This window comes from Oryx dammah, unplaced genomic scaffold, assembly GCF_014754425.2.
Source record: "Oryx dammah isolate SB20612 unplaced genomic scaffold, SCBI_Odam_1.1 HiC_scaffold_28, whole genome shotgun sequence".
Classification (NCBI taxonomy): Eukaryota; Metazoa; Chordata; class Mammalia; order Artiodactyla; family Bovidae; genus Oryx; species Oryx dammah.
The window spans coordinates 20,479,312-20,492,237 of record NW_024070212.1 but is presented as its reverse complement, the minus strand read 5'-3'; the positions used below and the strand labels follow the sequence as shown (position 1 = coordinate 20,492,237).

Sequence of the window (12,926 nt, the reverse complement as noted above, 5' to 3'; positions counted from 1 at the left end):
TACTCATATTAACCAAGAAGGAATATGTAACATTGTCATTTTCGGAAATAACTTTCCCCTTTTGTAGGTTTTATACCATCAGTAAGGGCAACAGGAGCCAGTTTCAAGCATTACCAACACACTAATACTGCAGTGGCAAGATGGCATGTTTGACCACAATAATCCTAATAAGCACAAGGGACCCAAGGCTTCCTCAAGAATCACAACTCAGTTTCCCTGGCTAGAACAGCCTGTTTATCTTACTAGGTAATCTTTGTCAGAAGTTGCTCCCCAGCCCACCAAAGGGGTATAAGAGCAATCTACCTTCAGGCAACAGAGTAGTCACTAAAAACCAACCAATAATCCAAGAGAAACCCCGAAGTCTCAGAAAATATATGAAAACTCACCAAATTTACTCTGATAGGGATACAGAGGTTTCCCAGGAATGCCACAGTAGATCTCAAGACACCTACTATCGTAGGCAATGGCAACCCACTCCAGTACTCTTGCCTGGAAAATCCCATGGACGGAGAAGCCTGGTAGGCTGCAGTCCATGGGGTCGAGAACAGTCAGACACGACTGAGCGACTTCACTTTCACTTTTCACTTTCATGCACTGGAGAAGGAAATGGCAACCCACTCCAGTATTCTTGCCTGGAGAATCCCAGGGACAGGGGAGCCTGGTGGGCTGCCGTCTATGGGGTTGCACAGAGTCGGACACGACTGAAGTGACTTAGCACTATCACACTTTCCTAATTCTCCCATTTTTCTTCCCCTTTGCTCTGCTACTTCTCTCTCTCTCAGCAGAGTGTAAGTTATAAAACAAATTTCTTTCTATTCATTCAGTTGATGCTAAAAAACATAATTTTGATAACAGAATGCTTGATTTATTCATGGGCTTGTACTATACCTGGAATCATCTGTCACTTCTTCAATAAAACCTGATTCACATCTGGGACAAGTATATTCCTATAAAAGAAAGGAAGACATAAATGAGAGTCTTTCACCAGAAAGCTAAGTATATAGTTACAGAACAATATGCAGTACACAAGCTGATGTTGTGAAATGTTGTTTGTACTTGCTGACTCCCAGGATAGTTTTTTCTGTTACACTCCGGCAAGTAATGAATTCCACATGATAATTTTAGAATGGCTTCATAAGTGATTCCCAATGAAAGCTAAAAGGGAAGAATGTCAAAGTTTGTTTTTTTTAACTTGAACTTTCTTTTAACTGTAATGAGTTAATTATCTAATTTTCTCTTCAAATCTAGTGAAAAAGCTCCAAGAAATGTATCAGAGCAGTAAAAGATTATAATACTCAATGGGTATAAAAATTGCTATTTTTTTCCTGCTATGCTATTTTTTCCCTTTATCTACTCCTTGCCTTTTTGCCCCACTATCAACCCAAGCTAGCACTGGCTCTAAACAATGACAGGAGACATAAACTGAATCACGGAATAGATCAATTTGTAGACTAGGAATTTACAGTGAAGTTTTACAACACTTCTAACCTATTTTTTGATTATCAATGGTTCCAAATAAAACTTAAATATTCTCAGGTATTCTACAGACATGTTAATTCAAATAACCAGAATAATTCCATTAGATCAGCTTCTATTTCCCTCACTACCAAGAATCTTTCTTTTAATTAAATATCAAGCTTTTGAGCCAATTATCTGTGTCTAGAACTTCTGGGTTACCTTAATGGATTTCTCCACTCCAAGGATCTAACTGGATGGCTCAGACAGTAAAGAATCTGCCTGCAATGCAGGAGACGGGGGTTCAATCCCTGAGTCAGGAAGATCCCCTGGAGAAGGGAATGGCTACCCACTCTAGAATTCTTGTCTGGAGAATCCCATGGACAGAAGAGCCTGGCAGGCTACAGTCCATGGGGTCACAGAGAGTTGGACGTGACTGAACAACATTGGGGCTGATAAGAAAGAATATACTTCTAAGGTTGCTTTACCACAATTTTAAAAAGTATATTTTAACTATTAATACCTATTAAAATAGATCTGGGAAAGACATCTTCAACTATTTTTTTAATCGCTACATTTTATAAATCCGAAAGTTTGTCTTATCAGAAGGAAATGTAAGCTGTATTTGCCTACTCAAACAAAGACAGTCAGAAATGTAACTCGAACATTCAAATGCTTTCTTAAAAGAAGCATAAAAAAAATCAATCTCTTCTGTCAAGAAGACTAGTTTGGTGAATAGTCAATGCAAGAAAAACATTTAAATTTAATAAAACAATTGCTTTAAGCAATGCATACTGGGAATATAAACAAAATACCAAAGTTCTCCTGAGGGAATCAGGGAAAGCTTTATCAGAAACAGAGACTTAAAATATTAGTCTATCTGTTCAATAAAAAAGGAAATTATGAGTTAAAAATCGTAACAATAGAATACAGCATGCATGGTAGTTGGAGGGGAATGGTATGATGAGTGTGAACAGGCAGGCTGAAACCAGGCTATGGAAAACTTCAGATTGCCATGAAATTTATCCTGTAGAGCAGAAACTCTCAACATTTTTTCTTCTCTACACACATGAAAGATGAGAAACACTAATAATGGGCATACTGTGAATTACTCCAGGCAGGAAACAACCTGGAGAACATATAAATTCCTGAGTCCCTCCCTCTGCTCCTCATCCCCTATCCTCCCAGGTAGCAGTAACTACATTCCTTTCTCTCCCACAAAGAAAGTTACCTGAAAGCAAGTGAGATGGCCTTTAGAAGGCTAACCTTAAATCTATTTTAATGTTTAAAGTTAAAAAGAAAAAAATCAATTAAAAAACATTTCTCAAATCTACTCCTTGCCTTTTTGCCACACCATCATAACCCAAGCCAGCACTGGCTCTAAACAATGAATAAGCTCCCTCTTAAGTGCTGTCCTGCTTCCCTTCCAGCCTCTTCCCGTCTGTTCTACATGATAAAGTCAGAATGATCTTTCTAAAACATAAAACAGACTATATCATCCCATCTTAAAACCTTTCAACTATTTCCAGAAACACTCAGAATAAAATCAAACTCTTAAAAATGACTTGCAAGGCCTTGATTTAGCCTGTCCCTGTTTAACTTGCCAACCTCATTTCAGGCTACCTGCCTCAGTGAATTCCAGTCACAAAGACCTTTCAATTATCCTAACTCATCAAGCCGATCCCTGCCTCAAGCTTTCACACATTCTGCTCCCACAACTGAAAACACTATTCCCCTAACTCTGCATGGCAAGGGACTTCCAGTCTTTTAGGTCTCCATTTTGAGGTCACGTGGGAAAGCCCCTCATTCACTATTCAGTCTAAAGTGCTTTCCTCCTCTTTTTAAAAAGAATTTATTTATTTTTGGTTGCACTGAGTCTTCGTTGCTGTGTGTGAGCTTTCTCTAGTTGCAGCAAGCAGGGGCTACTTATAGTTGCAGTGCATGGGCTTCCCATCGCAGTGGCTTCTCTTGTTGCGGAGCACAGGCTCTAGGTACACAGGCTTCCGCAGTTGTGGTGCAGAAGACTTAGCTACTCTGTAGCATGTGGAATTCTCCTGGAGCAGGGATTGAACCTGTGTCCCCTGCACTGGCAGGCAGATTCCTATCCACTTGTAACACCAGGGAAGTCCCCTCCTCTTCTTTTCTCCTTATGGCTCTTAATTCATTCCTTTATAGCACTTATCACAGTTTGTAATTATATATTTGTTTAATGCTTTCTTAATGTCTGTAACCATTTAGAAAGCTTTAAGTTTCATAAAGGCAGGGTTCAGATCAATTTTGTTTACCATTATATCCCTAAGACAGTCAGGTATTCAATAAATATTTACTGAATAAACAAACATGAAATTTCTTGCCACACACCGCACAACTAGGAGCCAAAGTAGCATAATCTAATACAATCAGAGAATGGTTAGAGTGAAAGTAAATTACAACTAAAAGAGCTGGAAGTTTAAGAAGTTGGGGCCTGCCCATGGGATAGTGAAGCCTAAGATTTCAAAAGAAGCAATGTTCTGGATGATCACAAAGTCCAAGATACAGCTATGAGAGTAGGTGGTGTAATGATTATACAATTATTATTGTATGCTGAAGCTGAAATATGAAATTAAAAGACACTTACTCCTTGGAAGAAAAGTTATGACCAACCTAGACAGCATATTCAAAAGCAGAGACATTACTTTGCCGACTAAGGTCTGGCTAGTCAAGGCTATGGTTTTTCCAGTAGTCATGTATGGATGTGAGAGTTGGACTGTGAAGAAGGCTGAGCGCCGAACAATTGATGCTTTTGAACTGTGGTGTTGGAGAAGACTCTTGAGAGTCCCTTGGACTGCAAGGAGATCCAACCAGTCCATTCTGAAGGAGATCAGCCCTGGGATTTCTTTGGAAGGACTGATGCTAAAGCTGAAACTCCAGTACTTTGGCCACCTCATGAGAAGAGTTGACTCATTGGAAAAGACTTTGATGCTGGGAGGGATTGGGGGCAGGAGGAGAAGGGGACTACCGAGGATGAGATGGCTGGATGGCATCACTGACTCGATGGACGTGAATCTGAGTGAACTCCAGGAGCTGGTGATGGACAGGGAGGCCTGGCGTGCTGCGATTCATGGGGTCGCAAAGAGTTGGACACGACTGAGCGACTGAATTGAACTGAAAGCTGAAACTCCAGTACTTTGGCCACCTCATGAGAAGAGTTGACTCATTGGAAAAGACTCTGATGCTGGGAGGGATTAGGGGCAGGAGGAGAAGGGGACGACAGAGGATGAGATGGCTGGATGGCATCACCGACTCGATGGACCTGAGTTTTGGTGAACTCCGGGAGTTAGTGATGGACAGGGAGGTCTGGCGTGCTGCGATTCATGGGGTCGCAAAGAGTCAGACACGACTGAGCGACTGAACTGAACTGAATCACATTTATTTCATAATCAACATTAAGCATATATAGAAATATTATACATGTATTTTTAAAATTTTTAATTGGAGGATAACTGCTTTACAATATGGAGATGGTTTCTACTATACACCAACATTAATCAGTCATAGGTACACATATGTCCCCTCCCTCTTAAATCTCCCTCCCACTTCCTACCCCATCCCACCCCCTTAGGTTGTCACAGAGCAGCTGGTTTGAGCTCAGTGCATCATACAACAAATTTTCACTATCTAGTTTACATATGGTAAGTTATGTTTCCACGCTACACTCTCAATTGGCCCCCCCTACTTCTTCCCTCACTGTGTCCACAAGTCTGTTCTTTATGTCTGCGTCTCCACTGCTGCCCTGCAAACAGGCTCCTAGATTCCATATATATGTGTTAATACACGATATTTGTTTTTCTCTTTCTGACTTACTTTACTCTGTATAACAGGCTCTAGATTCATCCACCTCAATAGGACTGAATGTAGTCTTTTTTATGGCTGAGTAATATTCTATTGTAATATTCTATGGTATGTTATGTACCACAACTTTTTTATTAATTCATCTGTCCATGGACCTCTAGGTTGCTTCCATGTCCCATCTATTGTAAATAGTGCTGCAACGAAAGCTGGGGTACATATGGCTCTTTCAATTATGGTTTTCTCAGGGTATATGCCCAATGGTGGGATTGTTGTGTCGTATGGCAATTCTACTCCTAGTTTTTTAAGCACTCTCCATAATGTTCTCCATAGTGACAGTTATCAATTTACATTCCCACCATGGAGTAAGTAAGGTCTTTAAAGAGTCATCTACACTGATCCTGAACTTTCAATGATGTTTAGAACTGTGATTAAAAAAAATAATTTCAGAAGGTAGATATCATAATTGGGAAGACAGAAGAGAGACTTGAAGCAAGAATCACACAGATTTAGAGTAGAGAAATGTCCAAGTTCTTTCTTCATGATCCCAGACAGTTCTAAGAACCAGATCACTGAATCTGGAGAGCCCTGTGACTTCTTTACCTATAGAATACTGAGCTAATTCCAGACAATGTTCTTAACTGCCTAACACTTTCTGCTTTCTGAGTTTTAAAGCCCCGAGCAGTCACACAAGTCTGGGCTACTCTGCTGGACAGCAAGCAAAGAGGAACTAAAGAACCTCTTGATGAGGGTGAAAGAAGAGAGTGAAAAGCCTGGCTTAAAACTCAATATTCAAAAAAAGACCATCATGACATCCAGTCCCATTACTTCATTGCAACAGAAGAGGAAAAAGTGCAAACAGTGACAGATTTTACTTTCTTGGGCTCCAAAACCACTCCAGTCAATGACTGCAGCCAAGAAATTAAAAGATACTAGCTCCTTGGAAGAAAAGCTATGACAAACCTAGACAGCATATTAAAAAGCAGAGACATTAACTTTGCCAACAAAAGTCTGTATAGTCAAACTATGGTTTTCCAGTAATCATATAAGGATGTAAGAGTTGGACCACAAAGTTGAGTGCCAAAGAATTGATGCTTTTGCATTATGGTGCTGGAGAAGACTCTTGAGAGTCCCTTGGACAGCAAGGAGATCAAACCAGTCAATCCTAACGGAAATCAACCCTGAACATTCATTGCAAGGACGGATGCTGAAGCTCCAATACTTTGGCCACCTGAAGCAAAGCGTTGACTCACTGGAAAGGCCCCTGATGCGGAGAAAGGTTGAGAGCAGGAGGAGAAAGGGGCGACAGAAGATGAGATGGTTGGATGGCATTATCAACTCAACAGACATGAGTTTAGCAAACTCCAAGAGACAGTGAAGGACAGGGAAGCCCGACATGCCGCAGTCAATGGGGTCACAAAGAGTCAGACATGACTTAGCAATTAAACAACAACTCTGCTGGACAGAGAGGTCACACAGATGAGTACTGAGACACCACAGAAGGACTGGATTGTAAGAGGGAAAAACTACCTTGGAGGTCCATCCCAGTAGGGCCTTCAGACAGCTCCCTCCAGTTTTGTGGACTACAAACAGATGAAAGATCTCAAGTGAAAACTGACCAGCTGAACTCTATAAATCTATAAGAACATGAAAGATAATATAATAACTGTTTCAAGTCACTAAAGTTTGGGGTGACTTTTTAAGCAGTAACAGAAAACCAGAATATTGACCAAGGGATGAAGAGTTTTGAATCCTGGTCTTTTTTGAATTCAAAACCCCATATTCTTTTCATTACACCTCACTGATTGACAATAATTACTCTTTTAAAGAAAGGAATAGGAACTATAATTTGCTGATGATTGAATGGAAAAGTTTATGTCAAGGCCAAATCAGAACTTGGGAGATTCAGCAACCTTCCAGACCCCTCCTTCCCTTAACAGGAGAGCATTACCCTGATGAACATACAATCCAGGGTCTGAAACCTTCTATCTTACAAGATCAGAAATTTAATCTAGTACTCAGAGAAGACCTGTCTCTTAAGAGGAAGATTCACATAAAACCAAATTCAGAGGCCATGTATACAAAAACCAGAATGTCAATTTAATTTCAACAAAAAGAGTTACCGAGTGGCTCATTTACTTTTACTATTCAGCAGTCTTCCTCAATAAATAATTCTGAGAGGAAAGACACATGAGTAGAGGAATCACAGACCTGAATTCTACACTCAAATCTCTATTTATTAGTTGTATTATTATAAACGTTACGCTGTTTGCAAATTACCTAATTCAATGATTGCCACATTAGACATATAATATAGCTATTGTAGTTATTCCATATTATAATCACCTGTGTCATCAGGCTAAGATAGCCTAATATATCCATTTCCACAATCAGCATAAGCCAGATTCTCAAAATCAATGATCTGTGTTTCTTCTCCCTCTGGGCAGGAAGAAAACAGCATACGTTCGCCTCTGACTCTCTTTTCTATTCTTGCACTGGTGATCTACAATTTCCATACCTTCTTCTAATAGATACATTCTTTCTCCTGTTAGAATATAATACACAATTACTTGGCTGTATTTTCTTACTTACAATCACAATTTAGTCCTGCCCTACACTGAGATTACAACCAGACTAGATTTTAAGTATTTATCTCTTGGGTCATTTCTAAAGATGGCTAACTTGGCATTTTAATTTTTCCTAATTTTTTTTCAGAGGTAATGTTAAGTTCACTTTGGGGAAACATCCATGAATTAAGGAGAATTTGTAAGAAGATCAAACAAGAACCAAACATAGTCTCTGACTCTACACTCCTCCCACACCCAAGCCTTGGTCTTAGTGTATCATCCTGATATATCCAGATTACAGAGTTTTACATTTTAAGCATAATAGGTTTTGGAGGGGAGGGTAAAAGCAAGGATAAAAGTGAATTAAAGGCTCACTATAGGTCTGGCACTATGCATGTCTCTAAACTAAACTGCTTTCCTCCAGGGCCTGAACATCTACTACATGAAACTCCAGAGAAGACACTCAGTAGCAGGTACACTTGAATGAACTACTTTGGATGATCCACTGCCTGTTTCATCTAAAAATATCCACAAAGAGAAGTATTTTTTACCATTAATAGTCTGAATCAGGGACAACTCCCTAAGTGCAGCTTAGCCCTGATGTTTACTCACTGAGAATAGTCCTAGAAGACACAAAGCACTCAGAATGTAAGTGAAAAAGGACTTTTGGAGTTTTTCTTTTTGTGTCTGGTTTTCAGGAGGAAAGGATGGTTTTAATGGATAATTTTATTTTCCCTCTTATACTTCATGGGCTAACATCACAAAATGTGAGGTCTTGGTAAAACAATAACCTACAAGCCAAGACTTATTTATATTAAATCCCATACTGTGAAATTTATATACCCTTTAACTTTATACAAATTTATATCCAATGTTTATTTATAATATGAAATGTAATATAAAAACTTACTATTTACTTTCTAATTCCACAGCTTTGTTGTTCTATGTGTTCACAAAGTCTGTTTTTTATTTTAACTAAAAGAAAAGCCTATTTTCCATGTCATTTGAAGAATCCAAATCTAAGATCACAATATTAAGTCAGTCATGTTCTATTCTTCATATTCTCTGCTGCTGCTGCTAAGTAGCTTCAGTCAGAGTCCGACTCTGTGTGACCCCATAGACGGGAGCCCACCAGGCTTCCCTATCCCTGGGATTCTCCAGGTAAGAACACTGGAGTGGGTTGCCATTTCCTTCTCCAATGCATGAAAGTGAAAAGTGAAAGTGAAGTTGCTCAGTTGTATCGGACTCTTCGCGACCACATGGACTGCAGCCTACCAGGCTCCTCTGTCCATGGGATTTTCCAGGCAAAAGTACTGGAGCGGGGTACCCTCGCCTTCTCCGTCGTATTCTCTAGAGTATCACAAGGCAAATTATTGAGAAACTCATAATTAGAAGGATTAGGAACACAAACTGTTTGAAACACACCACAGTTCCTGCCTAGGCTAGAACCCATCACACCATGAATTTCATGTCAACTTACATCTCTAACATCAACCACACAGCTTTTCTCGTAGAGAAAGTGAAAGTCGCTCAGTCGTGTCTGACTCTGCAACCCCATGTACTATATACAGTCCATGGAATTCTTCAGGCCACAACTGGAGTCAATAGCCATTCCCTTCTACAGGGGATCTTCCCAACCCAGGGATCAAACCCACGTCTCCCTCATTGCAGGCAGATTCTTTACCATCTGAGGCACCAGGAAAGCCCAAGAATACTGGATTGGGTAGCCTATCCCTTCTCCAGTGGATCTTCCCCAACCTAGGAATCAAAATGGGGTCTCCTGAATAGCAGGTGGATTCTTTACCAGTTGAACTACCAGGGAAGCCCTTTTCTATAATCTCCTATGATTATTCTTTTACATTCCAGGTTACACTTTCTGCCTTTTTAAAGTATCAGTTCAGTTCAGTCGTTCAGTCATGTCCGACTCTTTGCAACCCCATGAGTCGCAGCACGCCAGGACTCCCTGTCCATTACCCACTCCCGGAGTTTCCTCAAACTCATGTCCATCAAGTCGGTGATGCCATCCAGCCATCTCATCCTCTGTCATCCCCTTCTCCTCCTGCCCCCAATCCCTCCCAGCATCAGGGTCTTTTCCAATGAGTCAACTAGCATGAGGTGGCCAAAGTATTGGAGTTTCAGCTTCAGCATCAGTCCTTCCAATGAACACCTAGGACTGATCTCCTTTAGGATGGACTGGTTGCATCTCCTTGCAGTCCAAGGGACTCTCAAGAGTCTTCAACACCACACTTCAAAAGCATCAATTCTTCGGCACTCAGCTTTCTTCACAGTCCAACTCTCACATCCATACATGACCACTGGAAAAACCATGGCCTTGACTAGACAGACCTTAGTCGGCAAAGTAATGTTTCTGCTTTTGAATATGCTGTCTAGCTTGGTCATAGCTTTTCTTCCAAGGGGCAAGTGTCTTTTAATTTCATGGCTGCAATCACCATCTGCAGTGATTTTGGAGTCCAAAAAAATAAAGTCTGACACTGTTTCCACCGTTTCCTCATCTATTTGCCATGAAGTGATGGGACCGGAGGCCATGATCTTAGTTTTCTGAATGTTGAGCTTTAAGCCAACTTTTTCACTCTCCTCTTTCCCTTTCATCAAGAGGCTTTTTAGTTCCTCTTCACTTTCTGCCATAAGGGTGGTATCATCTGCATGTCTGAGGTTATTGATATTTCTGCTGGCAATCTTGATTCCAGCTTGTGCTTCTTCCAGCCCAGTGTTTCTCATGATGTACTCTGCATAGAAGTTAAATAAGCAGGGTGACAATATACAGCCTTGATGTACTCCTTCTCCTATTTGGAACCAGTCTGTTGTTCCATGTCCAGTTCTAACTGTTGCTTCCTGATCTGCATACAGGTTTCTCAAGAGGCAGGTCAGGTGGTCTGGTATTCCCATCTCTTGAAGAATTTTCCACAGTTTCTTGTGATCCACACAGTCAAAGGCTTTGGCATAGTCAATAAAGCAGAAATAGATGTTTTTCTGGAACTCTCTTGCTTTTTCCATGATCCAGCGGATGTTGGCAATTTGATCTCTGGTGCCTCTACCTTTTCTAAAACCAGCTTGAACATCTGGAAGTCCACGGTTCACGTTTTGCTGAAGACTGGCTTGGAGTATTTTGAGCATTCCTTTACTAGCGTGTGAGATGAGTGCAATTGTGCGGTAGTTTGAGCATTCTTTGGCATTGCCTTTCTTTGGGATTGGAATGAAAACTGACCTTTTCCAGTGCTGTGGCCACTGCTGAGTTTTCCAAATGTGCTGACATATTGAGTGCAGCACTTTCACAGCATCATCTTTCAGGATTTCAAATAGCTCAACTGGAATGCCATCACCTCCACTAGCTTTGTTTGTAGTGATGCTTTCTAAGGCCCACTTGACTTCACATTCCAGGATGTCCGGCTCTAGGTGAGTGATCACACCATCATGACTATCTAGGTCGTGAAGATCTTTTTGTACATTTCTTCTGTGTATTCTTGCCACCTCTTCTTAATATCTTCCACTTCTGTTAGGTCCATACCATTTCTGTCCTTTATCGAGCCCATCTCTGCATGAAATGTTCCCTTGGTATCTCTAATTTTCTTGAAGAGATCTCTAGTCTTTCCCATTCTATTGTTTTCCTCTATTTCTTTGCATTCATTGCTGAGGAAGGCTTTCTTATCTCTCCATGCTATTCTTTGGAACTCTGCATTCAGATGCTTATATCTTTCCTTTTCTCCTTTGCTCTTCACTTCTCTTTTCACAGCTATTTGTAAGGCCTCCTCAGATAGCCATTTTGCCTTTTTTGCATTTCTTTTCCATGGGGATGGTCTTGATCCCTGTCTCCTGTACAATGTCATGAACCTCCATCCATAGTTCATCGGGCACTCTGTCTATCAGATCTAGTCCCTTAAATCTATTTCTCACTTCCACTATATAATCATAAGGGATTTCATTTAAGTCATACCTGAATGGTCTAGTGGTTTTCCCTACTTTCTTCAATTTAAGTCTGCATTTGGCAATAAGGAGTTCATGATCTGAGCCACAGCTCCCGGTCTTGTTTTTGCATCAAGTGAACCCCAAAACAAAGTTAATAGATCTGAAATAGGCTGGGACTTGTGATCCTTTACTGGAGTGCTTGCACCTGGACAAACTAAGGAACTAAAAGCAAGAGTTTCAGAAAAACATCTGCTTTACTGATTACATCAAAGCCTTTGTGTGGATCACAACAAACTGTGGAAAATTTTTCAAGAGATGGGAATACCAGACCACCTTACCTGTCTCCTGAGAAATCTTTATGCAGGTCAAGAAGCAACAGTTAGAACTGGACAGGGAACAACAGACTGGTTCCAAATTGGGAAAGGAGTATGTCAAGGCTGTATATTGTCACCTTGCTTATTTAACTTATATGCAGAAATCATCACGTGAAATAGCAACCTAGATGAAGCAGAAGCTGGAATAAAGATTGCCAGGAGAAATATCAATAACCTCAGATATGCAGATGACACCACTCTTATGGCAGAAAGTAAAGAGGAACTGAAGAGCTTCTTGATGAAAGTGAAAGAGAAGAGTGAAAAAGCTGGTTTAAAAGTCAACATTCTAAAAACTATCATCATGGCATCCAGTCCCATCACTTCATGGCAAACAGATGGGGAAACAATGGAAACAGTGAGAGCCTTTATTTTCTTAGGCTCCAAAATCACTGCAGATGGTGACTGCAGCCATGAAATTAAAAGACGCTTGCTCCTTGGAAGAGAAGTTATGACAAACCTAGACAGCATATTAAAAAGCAGAGACAATACTTTGCTGACAAAGGTCTGTCGTCAAAGCTATGGTTTTTCCAACAGTCGTGTATGGATGTGAGAGTTGGACTATAAAGAAAGCTGAGCACTGAAGAATTGATGCTTCTAAACTGTGGAGTTGGCAAAGACTCTTGAGAGTCCCTTGGACTGCAAGGAGATGCAACCAGTCCATCCTAAAGGAAAATGGTCCTGAATATTCAGTGGAAGGACTGGTGCTGAAACTGAAGCTCCACTACTTTGGCCACCTAATGCGAAGAACTGACTCTGGAAAAGAGCATGATGCTGGGAA

General features: G+C 40.6%; 1 protein-coding gene across 2 annotated transcripts in view; it reads right to left on the bottom strand.

Moving 5' to 3' along the window:
• The window catches only part of RNF115 (ring finger protein 115), a 70,898-nt gene that overhangs the window by 47,386 nt on the left and 10,586 nt on the right, over positions 1-12,926 (bottom strand). For both annotated transcript variants that reach the window (XM_040230856.1, XM_040230857.1), the window contains exon 2: positions 889-947. In XM_040230856.1, the coding sequence (XP_040086790.1) occupies positions 889-947 (59 nt within the window). The remainder of the gene's footprint in view (positions 1-888; positions 948-12,926) is intronic.